At 44.6% G+C, this 23,694-nt stretch overlaps 1 protein-coding gene across 2 annotated transcripts in view; it reads right to left on the bottom strand.

Moving 5' to 3' along the window:
• The window catches only part of LOC106587562 (thrombospondin type-1 domain-containing protein 4), a 52,143-nt gene extending 29,314 nt beyond the window's left edge, over nt 1-22,829 (bottom strand). Inside the window, exons 1-7 of one of the 2 annotated variants that reach the window (XM_082969593.1) lie at nt 22,534-22,829; nt 21,441-21,497; nt 21,157-21,226; nt 19,449-19,825; nt 18,026-18,899; nt 17,639-17,741; nt 16,503-16,639 (exon numbers count right to left, since the gene is read on the bottom strand). In XM_082969593.1, coding sequence (XP_082825719.1) covers nt 16,503-16,639; nt 17,639-17,741; nt 18,026-18,899; nt 19,449-19,825; nt 21,157-21,226; nt 21,441-21,469 — 1,590 coding nt within the window. In that variant the 5' untranslated portion in view covers nt 21,470-21,497; nt 22,534-22,829. Of the gene's footprint in view, nt 1-16,502; nt 16,640-17,638; nt 17,742-18,025; nt 18,900-19,448; nt 19,826-21,156; nt 21,227-21,440 lie in introns of both variants that reach the window. The other variant, XM_082969592.1, reaches the window with a different exon arrangement.
• Between the last annotated feature and the right edge of the window lie 865 nt (nt 22,830-23,694).

Here is a 23,694-nt window from a genome sequence, read left to right as displayed (position 1 = left end):
CCGCAAAAAAGGACTTTGCAATTGCAATTGGCTCTGAACAGGGCAGCACGGCTGGCCCTTGGATGTACACAGAGAGCTAATATTAATAATATGCATTTCAATCTCTCCTGGCTGAAAGTGGAGGAGAGATTGACTTCATCAGTACTTTTATTTATGAGAGGTATTGACATGTTGAATGCACCGAGCTGTCTGTCTAAACTACTGGCAAACAGCTCGGACACCCATGCATACCCCACAAGACATGCCACAAGAGGTCTCTTCACAGTCCCCCCAGAAAAGACTATGGGAGGCACACAGTACTACATAGAGCCATGACTACATGGAACTCTATTCCACATCAAGTAACTGATGCAAGCAGTAAAATTAGATTTAAAAAACATATAAAAAACCTTATGGAACAGTGGAGACTGTGAAGCAACACAATCATTGGCTGAGAAACATGCATACACACACACACACACACACACACACACGGATTTAGCACTGTAGATATGTGGTAGTTGTGGAGTAGGGGGCTGAAGGCACACAGTGTGTTGTGAAATCTGTGAATGTATTGTAATGTTTTTAAAATGGTATAAACTGCCTTCATTGTGCTGCACCCCAGGAAGAGAATGGGGATCCATAATAAATAAATATGCAATTGGCAATTAGTACTTCAGTCTCCCCTGTTTTCTCAGCGCCAGCTCTAAGCGGCGTGTCAGAGGCAGTCTCGTTGCAAAACTAAGGCCGTCACCGAAACAAAGACGGTTTTGCGGAGTTGTTCTGCCGAGTTATTTGAGAAAGGAAAGAGAGGAAGGCTCCACATCACTAGGCTCAGTTGAGTATCTTACCTAGTTATTTTCAGATGATCTCCTTTTGCTCTTGCAACTATGTGTGTGTTTTCCATACCTGTTCGCTCCTCTCCCTGTAGGCTTTACAGACGCTCCACACCCCTTCGCTGCAACCCTTCTAATTTAGTGTATCCTGCGCGCACAACACGTGTGGAATTCCTGGTCTCTGGCACTGTTTGGAACTGCCGATCTGTGGTCAAGAATGCCAAGTTCATCTCAGCCTATGCTGCCCTTCAGTCCCTTGACTTTTTGGCCCTGACGGAGACTTGGATCACACCAGAGAACACTGCCACTCCAGCTGCTCTCTCTTCATCGGACTACGTTTTCTCTCATAGAGCATCTGGTCATCGCGGTGGTGGCACAGGGCTACTAATTTCTCCTAAGTCGAGATTTTCTCTCTCACCTGTTCATCTCCTCATTTGAATTCCATGCTGTCACTGTCACTTCTCCACTCAAACTCAACATTGTAGTCATCTATCACCCACCAGATACCCTTGGAGAGGTCCTGAATAAGCTTATTTTCTGAGGATGGTTCACCGGTCTTCGTACCTGGTGACTTCAACCTCCCAATGTCTGCCTTTCAATTAATTTCTTTGCAACTCTCTTTTCCTCTCCTAGCCTCTTTTGACCTTACCTTTTCCCAGTCGCCTCCCACTCACAAGACAGGCAATACGCTTGACCTCATCTTTACTAGAGGCTGTTCGGCTACTAACCTCACTGCAACCCCCCTCCAGGTCTCTGATCACTACTTTGTTTCCTTTTCTGTCTCCCCTACCCAAAATGGTAATGTGCCCTTGCAATCTTCACTCTCTCTCTCCCACTATTCTTTCCTCTTCTATTCTATCATCTCTCCCTTCAGCTAAATCCTTCTCCCTCCTGTCTCCTGATTCTGCATATTTGACCCTACTCTCCTCCCTTTCCACATCCTATGACTCGCACTGTCCCCTCTCCTCCCAGCCAGCTCGGTCCTACCCTCCTGCTCCGTGACTCATTGCTAGCTTATAGAACAGGGCGGCGGGCAGCTATCATCCTTTCACTCCCTCCTTTCTACCTTCTCTTCCTCTGTATCCACTGCTAAAGCCACTTTCTATTATTCTAAATTCCAAGCTTCTGCCTCTAACCCTAGGAAACTCTTTTCCACCTTCTCCTCCCTCCTTAATCCTCCACCACCTCCAGGTTGACGAAATCAGCTCCTCATTTTCTTAGCCTATTGAGTCCACTGGTCCCACACAGAACTACCCCTATGCCTTGACCTCTTTCTACTCTCTCTCTCCAGATGAAATCCTGCGACTAGTAAGGTCTGGCCGCCTGACAACCTGCCCGTTGAACCGATCCCCTCCTCCCCTCTCCAGACCATCTCTGGAGGCCTTCTCCCATTTCTCACTTCCATCATCAACTCATCCCTGACAACTGGCTGCATCCCCTCTGACTTCAAAATGGCCGGAGTCGCTCCCATCCTAAAGAAACCAACACTCAACTCCTCTGACGTAAAAAACTACAGACCGGTATCCCTTCTTTCTTTTCTTTCCAAAACACTTGAGCGTGCGGTCTCTGACCATCTCTCTCGCTCTCTCAGAACGATCTTCTTGACCCTAACCAGTCAGGCTTCAAGATGGGTCACTCAACCGAGACTGCTCTTCTCTGTGTCACATTCTCCTAGATCTATCCGCTGCCTTCGACACCGTGAACCATCAGATCCTCCTCTCCACCCTCTCAGGGCTGGGCATCTCAGGCTCTGCACAGTCTTGGATTGCATGCTACCTGGCAGGTCGCTCCTACCAGGTGAGGTGGAGAGAATCTGTGTCTGCACCACGTATTCTCACTTCCTCTTCCGAAATGGGGTAGCAGTCAGACGTCTTTGTCCTTCATCTTGTCGTGTCCCATGTATATATCTTTTTATATATTTTTCTTCGCATATCTTTTAAAAATATTTTTCTACACTTCAACTTCAAAATACTCTCCTGCTACCCGCCTCACCCAATGTGGTGTGGATCTGCTTTTTTTCTAAAGTATTTTTCTTTACCACTGAATCGGAATCCCCCAACAGAAGCTAGCCAGCTAACTAGCTACTAGCTAGTAGTCAGCTAACCACTGCTAGCGGTCATCAGCTACCTTTAGCTCGGAGAGCTCTCACTAGTTTGTACAACGCGATTCAAACCGGAACATAACGGACCTATTTTCTCTCCATATCCACAGATTCCTACTGCAAGCTCTGAACCTTCTCACCTGGATCATTGCACCTAGCTAGCTGCAATCCGAGTGTCTACTCCTGGCTAACGTCTCTTCCCTGTGGCTCAGATGGTAGAGCATGGTGTTTGCAACGCCAGCATGGTGTGTGCCCTGGACACCATATGTGAATTGATTGCCCCCCATCTATCTTCACTGCTCGTGCTGCTAGGTGAACTAAACTGGGACATGCTTAACACCCTGGCCATCCTACAATCTAAGCTTGATGCCCTCAATCGCACACAAATTATCAATGAACCTACCAGGTACAACCCCAAATCCGTAAACACGGGCACCCTCATAGATATCATCCTAACCAACCTTCCCTCCAAATACACCTCTGCTGTTTTCAACCAAGATCTTAGTGATCAATGCCTCATTGCCTGCATCCGTAATGGGTCTGCGGTCAAACGACCACCCCTCATCACTGTCAAACGCTCCCTAAAACACTTCAGCAAGCAGACCTTTCTAATCGACCTGGCCGGGGTATCCTGGAATGATATTGACCTCAGCCCGTCAGTAGAGGATGCCTTTCTCACCATCTTAAATAAGCATGCTGCAGTCAAAGAATTTAGAACCAGGAACAGATATAGCCCTTGGTTCACTCCAGACCTGACTGCCCTTGACCAGCACAAAAACATCCTGTGGCGTACTGCATTAGCATCGAATAGCCCCCGTGATATGCAACTTTTCAGGGAAGTCAGGAACCAATATACACAGGCAGTTAGGAAAGCTAAGGCTAGCTTTTTCAAACAGAAATTTGCATCCTGTAGCACATACTCAAAAATGTTCTGGGACACTGTAAAGTCAATGGAGAATAAGAGCACCTCCTCCCAGCTGCCCACTGCACTGAGGCTAGGAAACACTGTCACCACCAATAAATCCACTATAATTGAGAATTTCAATAAGCATTTTTCTACGGCTGGCCATGCTTTCCACCTGGCTACCCCTACCCCGGTCAACTGCCCGGCACCCCCCACAGCAACTCGCCCAAGCCTCCCCCATTTCTCCTTCACCCAAATCCAGATAGCTGATGTTCTGAAAGAGCTGCAAAATCTGGACCCCTACAAATCAGCTGGGCTAGACATTCTGGACCCTCTCTTTATAAAATTATCTGCCGAAATTGTTGCAACCCCTATTACTAGCCTGTTCAACCTCTCTTTCCTATCGTCTGAGATTCCCAAAGATTGGAAAGCTGCCGCGATCATCCCCCTCTTCAAAGGGGGAGACACTCTACACCCAAACTGCTACAGACCTATATCTATCCTACCCTTCCTTTCTAAGGTCTTCGAAAGCCAAGTTAACAAACAGATTACCGACCATTTCGAATCCCACAGTACCTTCTCCGCTATGCAATCTGGTTTCAGAGCTGGTCATGGCTTTCAACTCTGTCAATCCCCGTATTCTTATCGGCAGATTAAACAGCCTTGGTTTCTCTAATGGCTGCCTCGCCTGGTTCACCAACTACTTCTCTGATAGAGTTCATTGTGTCAAATCGGAGGGCCTCTTGTATGGACCACTGGCAGTCTCTATGGGGGTGCCACAGGGTTCAATTCTCTGGCCGACTCTCTTCTCTGTATACAGCAATGATGTCGCTCTTGCTGCTGGTGATTCTCTGATCCACCTCTACGCAGACGGCACCATTCTGTATACTTCTGGCCCTTCTTTGGACACTGTGTTAACCTGTTAGGGCTAGGGGGCAGCATTTGCACGTCTGGATAAAAAAAATGTACCCGATTTAATCTGGTTACTAATCCTACCCAGTAACTAGAATATGCATATACTTATTATATATGGATAGAAAACACTCTAAAGTTTCTAAAACTGTTTGAATGGTGTCTGTGAGTATAACAGAACTCATTTGGCAGGCAAAACCCTGAGACATTTTCTGACAGGAAGTGGATACCTGATGTGTTGTATTGACTTTAAACCTATCCCATTGAAAAACACAGGGGCTGAGGAATATTTTGGCACTTCCTATTGCTTCCACTAGATGTCACCAGCCTTTACAAAGTGTTTTGAGTCTTCTGGAGGGAGATCTGACCGAACAAGAGCCATGGAACGATGATGTCCCATTAGACACCTGGCGCGCGAGTTCATGTTGGGTACCCTCGTTCCAATACGTTATAAAAGAGTATGCATTCGTCCACCTTGAATATTATTCATGTTCTGGTTAAAAAAGGCCCTAATGATTTATGCTATACAACGTTTGACATGTTTGAACGAACGGAAATATATTTTTTCCCCTCGTTCATGACGAGAAGTCCGGCTGGCTTAGATCATGTGCTAACAAGACGGAGATTTTTGGACATAAATGATGAGCTTTTTTGAACAAAACTACATTCGTTATGGACCTGTGATACCTGGAAGTGACATCTGATGAAGAGAATCAAAGGTAATGGATTATTTACATAGTATTTTCGATTTTAGATCTCCCCAACATGACGTCTAGTCTGTATCGCAACGCGTATTTTTCTGGGCGCAGTGCTCAGATTATTGCAAAGTGTGATTTCCCAGTAAGGTTATTTTTAAATCTGGCAAGTTGATTGCGTTCAAGAGATGTAAATCTATAATTCTTTAAATGACAATATAATATTTTACCAATGTTTTCTAATTTTAATTATTTAATTTGTGACGCTGACTTGACTGCCGGTTATTGGAGGGAAACGATTTCCTCAACATCAATGCCATAGTAAAACGCTGTTTTTGGATATAAATATGAACTTGATAGAACTAAAAATGCATGCATTGTCTAACATAATGTCCTAGGAGTGTCATCTGATGGAGATTGTAAAAGGTTAGTGCATCATTTTAGCTGGTTTTATGGTTTTGGTGACCCTGTCTTTGACTTGACAAAACATTACACACAACTCTTGTAAATGTACTGTCCTAACATACTCTAAATTTATGCTTTCGCCGTAAAACCTTTTTGAAATCGTAAAACGTGGTTAGATTAAGGAGATGTTTATCTTTCAAATGGTGTAAAATAGTTGTATTTTTGAAAAATTTGAATTTTGACATTTATTTGGATTCAAATTTGCCGCTCTTGAAATGCACCTGCTGTTGATGGAGTGCACCACGGGTGGCACGCTAGCGTCCCACCTAGCCCATAGAGGTTAACTAACCTCCAGACGAGCTTCAATGCCATACAACTCTCCTTCCGTTGCCTCCAACTGCTCTTAAATGCAAGTAAAACTAAATGCATGCTCTTCAACCGATCGCTGCCCTCACCTGCCCGCCTGTTCAGCATCACTACTCTGGACGGTTCTGACTTAGAATATGTGGACAACTACTAATACATAGGTGTCTGATTAGACTGTAAACTCTCCTTCCAGACTCACATTAAGCATCTCCAATCCAAAATTAAATCTAGAATCGGCTTCCTATTTCGCAACAAAGCATCCTTCACTCATGCTGCCAAACATACCCTTGTAAAACTGACCATCCTACCGATCCTCGATTTCGGTGATGTCATTTACAAAATATCCTCCAACACTCAACTCAACAAATTGGATGCAGTCTATCACAGTGCCATCCGTTTTGACACCAAAGCCCCATATACTACCTACCATTGCGACCTGTACGCTTTCGTTGGCTGGCCCTCGCTTCATACTCGTCGCCAAACCCACTGGCTCCTGGTCATCTACAAGTCTCTGCTAGGTAAAGCCCCGTCTTATCTCAGCTCACTGGTCACCATAGCAGCACCCACCCGTAGCACGCGCTCCAGCAGGTATATCTCACTAGTCACCCCCAAATCTTCTGCACATCAATCACTCCAGTATTTAATTTGTATATTGTAATTATTTCGCCACCATGGCCTATTTATTGCCTTACCTCCCTTATCTTACCTAATTTGCACACATTGTATATAGATTTTTTCTACTGTATTATTGACTGTATGTTTGTTTATTCCATGTGTAACTCTGTGTTGTTGTATGTGTCGAACTGCTTTGCTTTATTCTTGGCCAGGTCGCAGTTGTAAATGAGAACTTGTTATCAACTAGCCTACCTGGTTAAATAAAGGTGAAATATATATATATTTTTTAAATACTGGTGTCCCCCAGGGCTCGGTTCTAGACCCCTTCCTCTTCTCTCTGTACAACAAGTCACTCGACTCTGTCATATCCTGACATGGTCTCTTCTATCATTGCTATGCGGATGACACTCAACGACTTTTCACCTTCCCCACTTCTGACACCCAGGTGGAGACACGCATCTCTGTGTGCCTGGCAGATATCTTTGCTTGGATGTCAGCCCACCACCTCAAGCTCAACCTCAACAAGGCAGAGCTGCTCTTCCACCCGGGGAAGGCCTGCCCACTCAAAGACCTCTCCATCACGGTTGGCAATGCCACGGTGTCCCCCTCCCAGAGTGCAAAGAACCTTGGCATGACCCTGGATAACACTGTGTCGTTCTCTGCAAACATCAAAGCAGTGACTAGCACCTGCAGGTTCATGCTCTAAAACATTCGTAGAGTACGACCCTACCTCACACAGGAAGCGGTGCAGGTCCTAATCCATGTTAATATGTAGTTACTATGACTGAGATGTGGTTGTCCCACCTAGCTATCTCAAGATGAATGCACTAACTGGATTAAAGCATCTGCTAAATTACTAAAATGTCAATGTAAATGTAAGACCAGGCTCTTTTGACTAAAGTGCCTCTTCATACCCAGAAAATGGTGGATAACATGCTGGGGCCTGCAGCTGGGGCCTGTCGTGAGAGAGACAGGGTTGTGATCTCTCCACCAGTCTGTGCCGGCCGTGTTTCAGAACCTCTCATCCCCATTTTAACAAGTCAGTCGCTCCCCGCCCGGGGAATGCCTAAAACAGATGCAGGTGTCTGTTGGTCGGTGGAGGAGTTTTTGCAGGGAGCGAGGGGAGGCTTGGCTGTGTTAGGGTGAGCCTGGCAGAGAGGGATGCAGTGGGATGCAGGCCAGCCACAGCAGCACTGGGGTGGAGAGGAGAGGGAGCCACTGCAACGGCCAGGCAGCCAGGCAGCCAAGCTCCTGACCCAGGACCCAGGGCAGGGAGGACTCATAGACTCACACAGGCACAAAACCTGGCATCACACACATAATGAAAATGAGATATGGAACAGAGACAGAGCACTGGCAAAGACACCAGTGGGGGATCTAGATCAGCAGAGCTGACTTCGACAGCCAAGACAAGGCTCTGGGGAAGAGACCGCTGTAGTAGGAGTCTATGGTTTTACCCTGTCAGAACAGGGACCTGTGTTAGCCTACACTATTTTCAGCCTTTAAGAGGTAATTTTACCCTTATACTCTCCTTGCTTGAAACCATTTGAAACCATACGGTACTATTGAATACATTCACAGGGAAATGTTTCTTTAACTGGTGTGAAGAAAGTTTAAAGGAAGGAACAGAAGGGCCATCTGTTATGTAAAGGGTATAGGGCCTAGGCTAGCACTCTATCCTCAGTGTTCAATAAAAACACAGTAAATGTAAAATAAAAAGAGAGGTATAACGCATGCGAAAGTATTGACCAGAATGACCATCAGTGGATGTTGAGGATTTTGGGGGGGGGGGGGGGGGGGGGGGTGTCATTAAGTTACTGTTACGGTGGACGTGGTAAAAGTTTTATCTCCTAAATATCCACAAAGCACTCAGAACACACCCTCCAGATACTGAGGTGGAATAATACAACTCTCCAGCCCGGATATATTTCACCCTATCTTCAGCCCCACCATCACCCGCCAGCAGAAAAGTTGCCATTTAAAAATACACACACCCTTCTCAAGTGCCTATCCTTGTCATATAAAGAGAAAGAGCAGCTCAATGGAATTCCAGCCATAAAAGCAGCTTTATTTTGGCATCCATCTGAAATGTGTAACCACATTCAATGTTTTCTATGGCTTAAATCTGGGTTTTCCTTCTTTCACCATAAAACCTGGATCGTGTATGAGGCGCACCGTATTCAGTGACAAGGTCCAAGCCTTTCACATTAAGCTCATGATTCATAGGTAGGGCTCAGTCTTTCCACTGTTAAGAGACAAAGGGGTATCCTAAAGAGACCTCGTTTAGCCTCTATGCATCGGTCAAACACAGTTTACAGTGCACACTACACTAATACTGTTGTACTCACTCTCATGATGAAGGCTCTTTATGAAGACATAAATCTGTTAAAAAGTAGAGATATCCTGACTATAATATATGTAGGAATATGTAACAGTCCTCTACAGAGGACAGGCTTTTCCTCTTTGTGTTATACAGAGGGGAGAAACAGCACCTGAAATAATGCATTTCTTGGTAGGTAGAGTCAGTAGCACATGCGCTGAGGATCATGACAAGTTCAAACAGTTCCGACCAAATTTTTCTGTTTCAAGGAAAATACAGGAAGCCATAGAAGAAGCCACAAAGTTTTTCAAATCAAAAATCAAATCAAATCAAATGTATTTGTCACATACACATGGTTAGCAGGTGTTAATGCAAGTGTAGCGAAATGCTTGTGCTTCTAGTTCCGATCATGCAGTAATATCTAACAAGTAATCTAACAATTTCACAACAACTACCTTATACACACAAGTATAAAGGAATGAGTACAAATATGTACATAAAAATATATAAATGAGTGGTGGCCGAACGGCATAGGCAAGATACAGTAGCCATCTTTAGCAGTAATATTGATCAAAAGAGCAGCTTCCAGCTCATTCTCTCTTTTCTTTGTTTACTCTTTGCTTCCTTATGTCAAAGACCCCACATAACACATTTGTCACTTTACAATACCTATAGAGATATCCCTACACCCTATGTAAGATTTTCCTCTACTGTACTGTATGTACTGTAGAAATACCACATCAACTCAACCAGAGTAGACAGTAGCATATGGGTACCGTGTCCAGTAAAAAAAAGCCATTCGACAAGAAGGGTGGATTTGAGGATTTGTCCCATGGATCTGAGTGAGATGTGTGTGAGAACCGTGGAATTTAAGGCAACCCATGGAAAGTATCAACTAAAGCACCTATGTAGAGAGAAGAACATAGCAGTGTTCTCAGTCTGCTAAAGTAATGTACTGTGGGCTCCAAAATTACTGCCACTCCTGACTGGCAATGCACAAACAATACTTTAAATAATCGGAAATATAAACAATATAATTATAGAGATAAACTCAAAATAACAACATGTGAGAAATATTGTACTTTATTAATGTTTCAATGGAACCAAACAAAATCATACAATTATTTAATACAAAACACATTTCACCAAAATCAAGGTTTCATCATTATTGGCACTCCTCATTTAGTACATAGAGCATCCACCTCTGGCAAGGAAAACAGTATGGAGTCTTTTCCTGTAATGTTTGACAAGGTTAAGAAACACATTTGGAGGGATTTTGAAGCATTCCTCTATGCAGATCCTTTCAACATCCTTCACATTCTTGGGTTTGCGCTTATCAACTGCCCTCTTCAACCCATGCCACAGGTTTTCTATTGGATTAAGGTCCGGCGGCTGAGATGGCCATGGCAGAACATTGATTTTGTTGTCACAGAACCATTTCTGTGTGGATCTCGAGGTATGTTTTGGGTCATTGTCTTGTTGGAAAGTCCACCTACGGCCAAGTCCCAGCCTTCTGGCAGAGGCAACCAGATTGTCAGCCAAAATTGCCTGATACTTGGTGGAATTCATTATGCCAAAAAATCTTAACCAGTGCCCCTGGATCTCTGGAATTAAAACAGCCCCAAAACATCACTCACCACCATATTTCACCCTGGGTATGAGGTGCCTCTCCTTGTATGCATCTCTGTTTCGATGCCAAACATGCCGATGCTGTATCTGACCAAAACGTTACATTTTGGTCTGATCTGACCACCTTCTTCCATTCATAATTTAAATTACGTTTGGCAAACTCCAAGCGCTTGCATCTGTGTCTTGGGGTCAGAAAGGGCTTTCTTCGGGCAACCCTTCCAAAGAGCCTGTGGTTGTGGAGGTGGCGTTTGAACCTGGTGACTCCAAGACGCCACCAAGGCCTGCAATTCTTTCACAGTGATTCTTGGGGATTTTGTTGATTCTCTCACCATCCTCCTCCCTATACTGGGGGGCAAAATGCATTTGCGTCCTCAACCCGTGAGGTTTTCAACGGCTCCATATCTTTTGAATTTTTTAATAATTGCCCTGACAGTGCTCAATGGTATATTCAATCGTTTGTGGATCTTCTTGTAGCCATTACCAGATTTATGAAGGTCTATGACCATCTGTCTCTTTTAAACTGCCAGTTACATTTTAGTCATTTAGCAGACACTCTTATCCAGAGCGACTTACAGTAGTGAATACATACATTTCATACATTTGATTTTCATTTCATGCATTTAAAAAAAATAAAATTGTACTGGCCCCCCGTGGGAATCGAACCCACATCCCTGGCGTTGCACACGCCATGCTGGCGTTGCAAACACCATGCTCTACCAACTGAGCCACAGGGAAGGCAGTTATTTTGTTTTCTTCATGGTTGGATGGCAAAGGGATATTGCATGCGTGTTGCCTAATTTTTATACCTTAGTGAAACAGGAAGTGATGTAATGGCTCAATATAGTTTCTTAAAACCTCTTTGGGCTAGGGGGCAGTATTTTGACGTCCGGATGAAAAGCGTGCCCAGAGTAAACTGCCTGCTACTCAGGCCCAGAAGCTAATATATGCATATTATTAGTAGATTTGGATAGAAAACACTCTGAAGTTTCTAAAACTGTTTGAATGATGTCTGTGAGTATAACAGAACTCATATGGCAGGCGAAAATCTGAGAAAAATCCAACCAGGAAGTGGGAAATCTGAGGTTTGTAGTTTTTCAAGTGATTGCCTATCCAATATACAGTGTAAATGGGGTCATATTGCACTTCCTACGGCTTTTTTATTTTTTTTATTTCTTAAGACATAGGAATTGTCCGGTTGGAATATTATTGAAGAGTTATGATAAAAACATCCTAAAGATTGATTCTATACATCGTTTGACATGTTTCTACGAACTGTAATTTAACTTTTTTGACTTTTTGTCTCAACTTAGTGCTCACGCATTTTGCATTTGGACAACGCGCGAACAAAAGGGAGGTATTTGGACATAAATATGGACTTTATCGAACAAAACAAACAATTATTGTGGAACTGGGATTCCTGGGAGTGCATTCCGATGAAGATCATCAAAGGTAAGTGAATATTTATAATGCAATTTCTGACTTCTGTGGACTCCACAACATGGCGGGTATCTGTATGGTTTGTTTTGGTGCCTGAGCGCTGTACTCAGATTATAGCATGGTGTGCTTTTGCAGTAAAGCTTTTTTGAAATCTGACACAGCGGTTACATTAATAAGGAGAAGTGTATCTTTAATTCTATGTAAAACACTTGTATCTTATATCAACGTTTATGATGAGTATTTCTGTAAATTGATGTGGCTCTCTGCAAAATCACCGGATTTTGGAGGCAAAACATTACTGAACATAACGCACCAATGTAAACTGAGATTTTTGGATATAAATATGAACTTTATCGAACAAAACATACATGTATTGTGTAACATGAAGTCCTATGACTGCCATCTGATGAAGATCATCAAAGGTTAGTGATTAATTTTTATCGCTACTTCTGCTTTTTGTGACTCCTCTCTTTGGCTGGAAAATGGCTATGTTTTCTTGTGACTAGGTCGCTGACCTAACATAATCACAAGGTATGCTTTCGCCGTAAAGCCTTTTTGAAATCGGACAGTGTGGTTGGATTAACAACAAATGTATCTTTAAAATGGTGTATAATACCATGTTTGAGAAATTTTAATTATGAGATTTCTGTTGTTTGAATTTGGCACCCTGCACTTTCACTGGCTGTTGTCAAATCGATCCCGCTAAAGGGATTTGATCTCTAAGAAGTTTTAAGACTTAGATCAACTTAAATAAGTGGAATTTAATTCCTGGTTTAATTTTGGTAGATGTTATTTACAATAATCTTTAAGGGTGCCATTAATGGTGAAACCTTAATTTGGAGGACATTGATTTTTAATTAAATAAATACATGATTTTGGTGGGTTCCATTGAAACATTAATAAAGTAGAGTATTTCTCATGTTGGTATTTTCAGTTTCTCTCTATAATCATATTGTTTATATTTTTTGTGCATTGCCAGTCAGAGGTGGCAGTAATTTTGGAGCCCACTGTATGTAATACATCTATACCATTTAGCAAAGCCTTTTATCCAAATTGACTTACAGTCATGCGTACATACAATGTTACGTATGGGTGGCCCCGGGAATCAAACCCACCGTCCTGGCGTTGCAATCGCCATGCTCTACCAACTGAGCTAAAGGGACTGTAGTAGTAGAATATGGTTTTACTACTCTCTCACTGACAGAGATAGATGTCTCTCTAGCTCTGAGAATACCTTCATGCCGGATGGTTCTAGTGCTGCTATGAAACCTGGCACCATTCCGTTAATTTTCTTACGAGCCGTAAGAGAGCACAGTGGGCCACATGCCAAGAGTCATTCAACGTCATTCCTTTCACAGTTTATGTTGAGCTATCTAATCAAGTGTGTAGTGCAATTCCACAGTTATGTTGAGCTTTTTAACCAAGAGTGCATTGCATATAACCCAGTTCCACAGCCCTGAGGTGAATCATTGAAGCCAAGGCATCACAGCTGTAGGAAGACCAATCTTAATACAAAGCAAGACTCTGCGCACAAAGAGACCACAGAACAGACCAAGTGTTTAGCCAACTAAGCTCTCCTACATTCAGCATGCAGCCTGCCTGTCTCACAGTAAGCACAGGGACTTAATAGGGACCAATACAAGCAGGCTTTACTGACATTTTTAACATATGACTACTGGATATCTGCCAAATCCTTTTTTCAACTATCTAGGGCCATTTTGAAGAAAGAAGATGTTCAGTTTTTCTGACATTCTCTAATATTCTGATACTCAACTCACTGCCTGACTAACAGTATGAGCTCTGAGACATGGACCTAAAGGAAATGTCACCATGTTTACTGAGATATAAAGTCTGACTGATATATCATCAAAGTGGGTCAGGAACATGAGCCAGAAGCATGCAGGGTCTCCTTAGGTCAGAGGTCAGATTGAGAGCTAGGTTGTTTATCATATTGATCCGGGATGGACCACACAAAACACATGTGTTTAGCCCGACTAGTTGGGGATCAATATTTATTTATTCAACCTGTATTTAGCCAGGTAAATCATTGAGAACTAATTATCTACTGCAATAATACAGGGTTTGTCACTGAGCCTAATTTAGGTCAAACCTGTCTGTGTCTACAGTGTGTATTTAGGATTGTAGAGCTATAGGGGTGTGAGTGGGCAGGATGCCAAGCTCTCCAGGATCTGCAGTGGGAACATCGACTTATCTATTGTTGTGTGTGGTACATATAAATAAACACACATACCCCTGCATTATACGCCCCAGCACCACCTCTCATCACACTCGGAAATCCCCCCCACCCACCCGCACACACACACACACACTCACACACACCCTGTGCTTATTAAAAACAGCAACACAGAGTTCAGCACACAGTGCTTTCTGTAGAGCAGGACCACAGGAAACAGACAAGGCAGAAACAGACCTGGACTCTACTCTATGCAACATATCTATAGGCTAAATCTGATTGAGCTCAAAGAGACTGCAGCCATAAGCCTCTGCAGACACCTTGCCAAATAACAGAGTCAAAGTTTAACCATACAAAGTAAAGAGATGCCTGCTGCAAACTGACTCCAGCTCCACACAGAGGGCAGAATAAACAGAGCCTTGGGTTACAGCTACAGTAGGAGATGTGGTTTTATTGTACGCAAGCAAAAAGGGCCAAGGCAGGAAAAGCAGATGTTTCTGTGTCTATGTCATCAGTCTACTTTGGTCTCCTCAATATAATTTATGACAGCATCTCACTGCTACTATGGGATGTGCCCTGACCTGCTGAATATATTCCCTAGGTGAGTATACACAGAAATCAGGCCTCAATATGTTCCCTAGTAGTGAGAGAGAGAGAGAGTACAGAATGGTCCCTGGTTGGTTTAGCTCACAATGTGTTGCAGAAGGCGAAGTTACTGTCGGAAATGCCTTTCTGGGTAAGTGGTGCTGATGTTGGCGTCGGTTCAAATCCAGGGTCCACCTTGGACAGAGATGGACCGTGTTATACAGAAGTAAACTCACTGGGCAACTCACTGCAGGGTATCAGAGACAGAGAGACAAAAAGGACCCAGACACATAGAGTAGAGTACAGTACATACTGCAGTTCATACCACACCCACAGACCACAGCAGTATAAGCTACAGTAAAGTAGAGTACAGTAGAGTACAGTCCAATACAGTAGAGTACAGTAGAGCAGTCCAGTCCAGAAAATCTAGTCCAGACTACTGTCCATACCACAACAGTATAAGCTTCAGTACAGTCCAGTCCAGTACAGCGCAGTACAGTATAGTAGAGTACAGTACAGTGCACACTGCAGTCCATACCACACCCGCATACCACAGACCAGCTGCATGAATAGTGAGTGAGATCCCACCCCAGCCACATAAAAGCAGACCACTCCCTCCATGGGGTCAGCTAGTCCCCACACTGCCCAGAGATCTATCGGCTGGAGGGCTGGAGGTCTGGTGAGAACACTGGCCCCTGTGATAAATCACAATTTCACTGGTATTAAAAGTGGAAATTAGTCAAAGCTAATATGAGATCAGAGGGACTCTTTATCTTGATTAAATCTTAATATAGTAAAGATCTCCACTGGATTACAGTGCATGGGGGGAAAAATGTGGTTGAGAGCGCAGCAAATTGGGTTGAAGGGAGACTCAGAGGCAAGCACAAGTTCCTAGAGCGCGACTTGGAAAGGGTTCACTCAGAATTATGGCTTAAAATCATATTGGAAAAACATTTCTAAGAGTTAAATCCTGATGAAATAAGAAGTAAAATGTATCCAGCTGCACACTGACTGGACACAGCCAGTCAATAGGACAGGTTTACACAGGGACTTATGTCTCTCCAATTTCTGGCCACAGGTGTATTTTAGAGATGCATATAAAAAATCAAGTTAAAGGAACAAATATGTCCATCATGATCCTCCATTGAGATCCCAGATCCTGGACTCAGAACCCAGTCAACCCAGTCACCCCAACCTGACCTCTGTTTCACTCCTTATGGACAGATAACAGTGTTATACTCTGCTGCCCTCTGCTGGTTATGTATAATTGATTAAATGTCTTTAATAAAAAATACTGTATCTTGTGTTTGGATGCAGTTGATCTTGAGAATTCTATTGGGGCTGTGTTTTTCCATGTTTGAAAGTTTGTGTGAAATGATGTCAACATTTCATCTCAATGAATTAAACTTAGCTTTTCTTTCCTCTGATTCCATCCATCCTGTCACTGTTCTGTTCTATTCTGAGTGGTTCGGCAGGAGTCCACAGGCCTGGCCAGGCCACTGGTAAATGAGTTAAGTGTCCTACCTGACACCTCCCTGCCACACAGATGGAAGTCTCGTTCTGGCCGCACGGCGTCCCATCGATGACCCTATCCGACTGACGCACGTAGAAGCGGAAACCGGTCGCACGACAGTTGAGTTCACAACGCTGGTCCCCTGAAACTGTGACAGAGGAGACACAGAAACGAATTATTTGATATGATTTATGAGTACAAAACATTATCTCTCTCTAGTAGGGTGCCTGGCAGGGCTGTAAATGTACATTGTTCAATGTAGGTGGACAAGCTGGGTAGACTGCTGCATTAGAATTGTGATGTAGTGCAGTAAAGAGTTGTTGTTTTCTTCCATTGAGCCATGCTGCCATCTAGCAACTGATGCGAGGAGAGGTCTAAATCCTGGCACGTCCTCACAATTATCCCGTGATTACAAGTGATAAGTAAATCAATGTTTGCGGTGTGCCTTCTACAGTAATGCTGTGTGGTGAAAGGTAATGCCAAGCAACAACGAGGGATTCAAGGAAAGCTAACCAAATTCCTAATAAATCCAAGGGATCAAGGGAAGTTAACAGGTTATTTTCTCCTCTCTGATGATCCATTAGTGCTAATTAGAACCACAGATCTCTGGGTGGTGTCTCTTGTGTGGGAGGGTGGCAGATGCCCTCCAGGCCTGGAAACCACTGGGAGTTGGCAGGCAGTGGGGTGAATGTAACGTCAGGTTTGTAATCCACCTGCACTTGGACTTCACTCAGATGTTTTGTGTATTAGCTCATGAGGTTACAAGGACAGCTATTGCTAAAAATGTTGTAATTGCATGTTCATGTGTTTGAGATAAGTATCAAGCGTACTTGACTTATCCTCTTCAACTAAACTGAAGTTATTTGAGCTTTAATCTAGTTATACGGCTGCAGTAAATGCCATTCACTCCAACAGAGAGAAGACAAAACATAACATGTTAATCAGTATCCTAAAAGTAATTGTCTATCCTTGAGGTGTTTTGACTGTTGCTTGGATACTTAAGACACCTAGATCTCCAAACAGCTCAGGACATTCATCAAAATGGCCGAGACAGGTGACATACTGTGGTGCTTACATCACCTCAAACCTTGGATAATATTGTCCAACACCAAGGCAATGTGAAAAACATGACGAGATCCACCCATACCTTCATTGAAAGGCTCCCACTCGTACAGTCGACCCATGAAGGGATAGCTGTTGTAGGAAGAACACTGCACCGCTCTGATGTGTCTACTGGCTGGAGGACAGGCCTGGACAGACATATAGACAGATAGAAAGAGAGTGAATATGTGTCCCCCGGCCTACTAAGTCAAGACATGGCCACATTCCCCCACAAGGTAAATTCCAGTCTTTACAATCGGTGCCTAGCAAAGTCAACCATCGCAACATCTCCACTATATCTGTCTTATCAGACCTCATCTTCCTTAATAACCTCCATGTTTTACCCTTCATGATTGATTTAGCTGTTTAGCTGTGGGTTACAGTGAGGGATTAATTCATAAAGGATCATAAGTGATGGCTGAACCGTTCTTACATCAGTGTTGCAAATCTTGTACTGGTTGTGCTCTCCCACACAGGAGGTGGGCAGGGGGTTGTAGGGCCGTCCAAAGGGTTGCTGAGCCGCTGAGGCCTGGCTGGATGAGTGCTGCTGCTCCTGCCTAGGTTGGTGCCCCTGGCTGGGCTGGTAGAGTGAGGAGGACCAGGGTGGGTTAGAATTAGGGTTAGACCTGGGCTGGGGGGCTGGGTTAGGGTTAGAGTTAGTGTTAGCCCTGGGCTGGGAGGCTAGGTTAGGGTTAGACCTATGCTGGGGGGCTGGGTTAGGGTTGGAGTTAGGATTAGCCCTGGGCTGGGAGGCTGGGTTAGGGTTAGACCTATGCTGGGGGGCTGGGTTAGCCCTGGGCTGGGGGGCTGGGTTAGAGTTAGGGTTAGCCCTGGGCTGGGAGGCTGGGTTAGAGTTAGACCTGGGCTGGGAGGCTGGGTTAGGGTTAGACCTATGCTGGGGGGCTGGGTTAGGGTTAGCCCTGGGCTGGGGGGCTGGGTTAGGGTTAGAGTTAGGGTTAGACCTGGGCTGGGAGGCTGGGTTAGGGCTAGAGTTAGGGTTAGCCCTGGGAGGGGACGCTGGGTTAGGGTTAGACCTGGGTTGGGGGGCTGGGGGCTGGTGATAGACTGGGCTGTAGCTGTGGAGATGGGGGTTGTTGTAGGGCGGACGGTAGGGGTTTGGCCTGTGGCCTCCGTGCCTGGTGGCTGACGGGCTGGGGTCAGAGAGCGGGGAGTGTCTCTGTCTGTGGGAGCGGCCAGCCCCTGTCTCTGTCCCAGACGTCTGGCCTGTGTCTGTCTGGAGAGACACAACATAAGGCATCCTCCCATAGCCATACTTCCCTGGAATGATGGGACTGTCACTGCCCCTCCTGAAAACACCCCCCCCCCCCCCCCCCCACACACACACACACACACACACACACACACACACACACACACACACAAAGACAATTGTCTGTGTAAAATAGCCTCCATTTACGGCACTTGTTTACGTTCAAAATGTGTTCACTGGACTATCAAAGACTGTCAAACAAAATGTAAAAGATACACATCACAAGTGCAAATTACTTCTGAGAAGCGGATGGATATTAGTGTCAGCAAGCAAGCACCGAGCGGAGAGCGCTTTTGTCTGGAGGCTTGGATTCCTACGTCAACAACCCCCCATTACTCAACTGTCAGCTCTATTTATTTAAAAGCTTTTTAACTCAAGCTCACAGGAAGGAGGCCATAAACCCGCCAAGCACAAGCCGAGCCATTGACTCCATCCATAAAAGAATAGCTTTATACTGGAGGGGAGTCCAATGGACCATGGGGTGAGCTGGAGCTCCACAGAGACACTTTTAGACTGGGCATTAAACACAGGCCAGACTGAAAGACAGAGACAGGCCCCTGTCTGTATGGTGTGATAGATACTGTACCTGCGTCCAGCATGGGCCACTCTGTCTCTCTGCTGGTCCCTCAGCTCACCTCGGCGGGCCAAGCTGGTGTTGCTGTTGGAGGGTGGGGTTCTCCCAGGGTTGGTGCGGTGCAGCGGGACAGTGGGTCTTAGGGCAGACACTACATGGCCTGGGTTCTGGTTGGGGTGCTGGGGGTGGTGGCCACCTGGCCTGGAGGGGTAGGCAGCTGCACCCATGGAGGGGGTGTAGGAGGGTAAGCAGGGTCGGTTCTGTTCCTGAACCCCTCCCCCACAGGAGCGGGAGCAGGAGGACCAAGGCCCCCAGGAGCCCCAGGAGCCTGGGCCACCACCCTGCACTCCTCCAGCCTCCTGCTGCTGGGGCTCTGCCCTTTGAGGGACCTGCAGGAACATCCTGAGTTAAAGCCCTACACCACCCACAGCATGGATAACATGAAACAGACATGAGAGCAGAGCAGAGTAGAGAAGCAAAGTAGAGTAGAGAAGTAAAAGAATAACGTCATTACATTAGAGCGCTTCCCAGAAATCATTCTCATGAAAGACTTGAAACCAATGAGACAACGGTTTTCTCTCTACCTCGCTCTGTATGAGATGAGCTTCTGTTCATGTCAGATAAAGCCCAGATTTGTCTGATTAGAGGTTGTCTGTTACTTTCCCATCCCCTACTGACTACCTGCATATCCCTCTGTTGACTCTAGCCCTCTGTGTAACGCTGCCAGAGACGTATTAGCGCCTTAGTGGCTATCACTGCACTCTCTGTCTCAGGACCCTGCGCCAGCCAACCCTGCCCTGTGCCAGCCAGCTTTGCCCGAGGAGCCGCAAAGAAGGAAATCCTGCTCTTTAAGAGCCACTTTGTCTACATTCATCCTGTCCTCTGTGAGCTTACACATGCACATGGTAAAGGCTCAGCCTCCCATTGGCGTTGAGAAGACTGTAAGAGAATACCCAAACGGTAGGGATAGTAGGCAGATAGCTATCCTTCTGTCAGTCACCGACATGGGGCTATTCAGAGATCACTCAGACCATGGCCCCCTCCTCGCTGCAGCCTTTGTAACTCTACTCCACTGTCATCTCCAGGGTCAGCCATGGGTCAAACAGCTGGACTCCTGGAAACGCAGAGGGCCAACAGAGACAAACTCTCTCCCAGAGAGGAATGCCCTGTCAGACAGTTGTCTGTGATTGGATAGTTAGCCTGTCCATCAACACTCTCCACAAAGTACAGTTATAAATATATTGGTCCATCATTAATTTGCTCTCTCTCTCTCTCTCTCTCTCTCTCTCTCTCTCTCTCTCTCTCTTCCTTCCTCAATGACTGATTGCATGTTAACATGGGCCGGGATAGACTAGTGTTGTATTTAATGGCTTTGTGGTTGAAGAATAGCATCACGGCAGCAGACACTTTAAACTTCCCCTGTACAGTTGAAAGGGACTGGAGGGTGCTAATTGGCTAGGGTTACGATCGGAAGACAAGATCATGCCTTCTTTGGCAGTTCAGATTCCGTGAGTCTGTGCCAACCGGCGTGAGATGATGATAAAGGCGAGTGATAAATTGATTCTCAGGCTGCAAACACACGAGGGAGGTCTATCAACCTGGGCTTGGGGATGTCAAACAGACCACACACACGTTAAAACAGATTCTGTGCTCTCCACTCAGCACAACCCCCTCCCTGCTCTCCTTCTCCCCTCTGCTGACCCCCAGCCACTCTACTGACCTTCCTGTGGTCTGTAGTGAGCTGGCAATCCAGGGGATTTGGCCTGAGCAGCAGCAGAAGCATGGAAACTCTGTGTGTGACAGATAGCATACTGAGCTATAACACATTTAACGTTTTTTTACAGAGAAAAATTATTGTTATCTGAAATGGAGACAATTAAAACAAAACTATCATGCATAGTGCATGATCAGCAGCTGCAGTGTGATACATGTTTATGATGAGTCTGTTCAGTGTACAGTACACCAACATGATTAGACTGTAATAAGTGACAAGTGATATCTCACCTCAGAATCCAGATACAAAGTTCCCTCATATCTCCTAGATTTTGAGGGCTACAGTACCTACAAAAAGGATATGTTGTACTTGCAGACATAATGACATTAATAACACAGCAATAAAGCAGTAATATCCTATTTAACACAAAGCTTTCTCCTCAAGGCCACATGCAGTGTCAGGTCTGCTCTTTAGTGTCTCAGATTGTCTGAAGGTTCTGCCCACTTGACCATGTGTGTTGACCCTTGACCCTAACCCTGGTCCTAATGAGTGCCCACCCACAGGCACAGAACTCCACTTTGAGATGGCTGGACTGCAGTGACACTTATCACTGTGCTCATAGTAAAAACGAATCTGTGATGCATCTCTCAAAATAAACCACACTTGGTATGATGAATGTGGGGGTATAAAGATCACTTCAACTTAAACATAGACCTATCTGTTTTGTTTGTCTCACACTGGTGCAATTCCACTCCATGTGAAGTTTGGAAAGTTCCAATGTCATTAAATAAATAATATTCACAATATCTATTTACTTTATTTGCACAATAGCCTAGAATTGTAATTTATCCAAAAACATGTAGGCTAGGCCTATTACTTCAAACTTCTTTAAAACGTATTATGAGGCTGGGCTATTACAAATATGATTTAGTTATGGTAAACAACATCACAATTGCAGGCATGTATATATATCTGTGCTATCAACAAACAGAAATCTGGCTACACCCTGCGCAAAAAGATCGACATTCTGTCAAACCCGACAGCGACGGGAAAGGAGGCTCTCGTCCAGGCTGAGGGATTTGGATTTAAAGTGTGAGCGCGCAGTAGCGAGCCAAATGAAATTACTCTTTCAAAATCTGAAATCCTTAGCGATTTATGAGAGGCATAGCATGTAGGCTACCATTTGAATTTTCTTTGAAAGAAATGAGTCGACAAACAAAAACATTATACGCATAATTATGTGTAAATTACTAACATGTCAATCATTTCATCAATTGCATTATAATGTTTCCTAATATATTATATGATTATGATTAGGGTATTATGATTATTATTAGGCCTATATTATTACACTTTCATAAAACGTAAATTGTCTATTCCTACCTTGGATAACTGTGCTTGTGTTTTCTACCTTGTTGCTTTCTCCAGTGCAGTATTGCGTCTTCTCAATGGTAAATTGTGGCGCCAGTTATCCTCATAATCCAAGAGCATGGCCAGAGTTCCATCCAGGTGTAAAAGAGTTACTACCACCGAATCAATTAATCAATTTTAAAACCGCTCCAAATAGCCAAACGTTCTGTAGATGTGCTGGTCACTGGTCAACATGACTTTATTCCGTTCACTTTCTCTCTCACGCTCTCTCTATCTCTGGCGTCCTGAAACACAATTCTACTCAGAGAGAGAAGAAAACAACTTGTTGCGCCCCCTGCTGCCTCTCTCAGAGAGAGAGAGAGAGAGAGAGAGAGAGAGAGAGAGAGAGAGAGAGAGAGAGAGAGAGAGAGAGAGAGAGAGAGAGAGAGAGAGACAGACAGACAGACAGACAGACAAACTGAGTGTACAACCCCACAGCCTCAGTTTGTTGGGGCATGGTCTCTACAAGCTGTTGAAAGCGTTCCACAGGGATGTTGGCCCATGTTGCAGTTCTTGACACAAAACGGTGCGCCTGGCACCTACTACCATATCCCATTCAAAGGTATTTAAATATTTTGTCTTGCCCATTCACCATTTGAATGGCACACATACATCATCCATGTCTCAATTGTCTCAAGGCTTAAAAATCCTTCTTTAACCTGTCTCCTCCCCTTCATCTACACTGACTACACTGACCAGGTGAATCCAGGTGACATCACCTGGATTCACCTGGCCAGTTTATGTAATGGAAATAGCAGGTGCCCTAAATGTTTTGTACACTAAGTGTATATATTTTTGTAAATGCTTTATTAACTCATAAATCTGTCCTAGTTCCTAAGGTTTGTCAGACTTTCATCATCATCTATAAGATATGTTCTCCTCCTCCTGTATAGTCTCTGGGAGTCTTTCTCTACTGGGTGGCCACAACCATCCTCTCACTGCTGAAATATGGACCATGACAATTCTCCATTCCTACAGAGGAAGCATGCTGTAACATGCGCCCAGAGTGTAGAGACCAGACTAGGTAAGGGCTATCGCTGTCATTACTGCAAGTGCCATAGCCTTGACAACCGCAATCAATTCATTGGTACACAGGATAATAATTTGTCACCCTTTAAGCCAACACAAAGTGCC

This window comes from Salmo salar, chromosome 26, assembly GCF_965601325.2.
Source record: "Salmo salar chromosome 26, fSalSal1, whole genome shotgun sequence".
In the NCBI taxonomy this organism is placed as follows: Eukaryota; Metazoa; Chordata; class Actinopteri; order Salmoniformes; family Salmonidae; genus Salmo; species Salmo salar.
The sequence above is the reverse complement of the archived record's forward strand: the minus strand, read 5'-3'. Positions and strand labels throughout refer to the sequence as shown.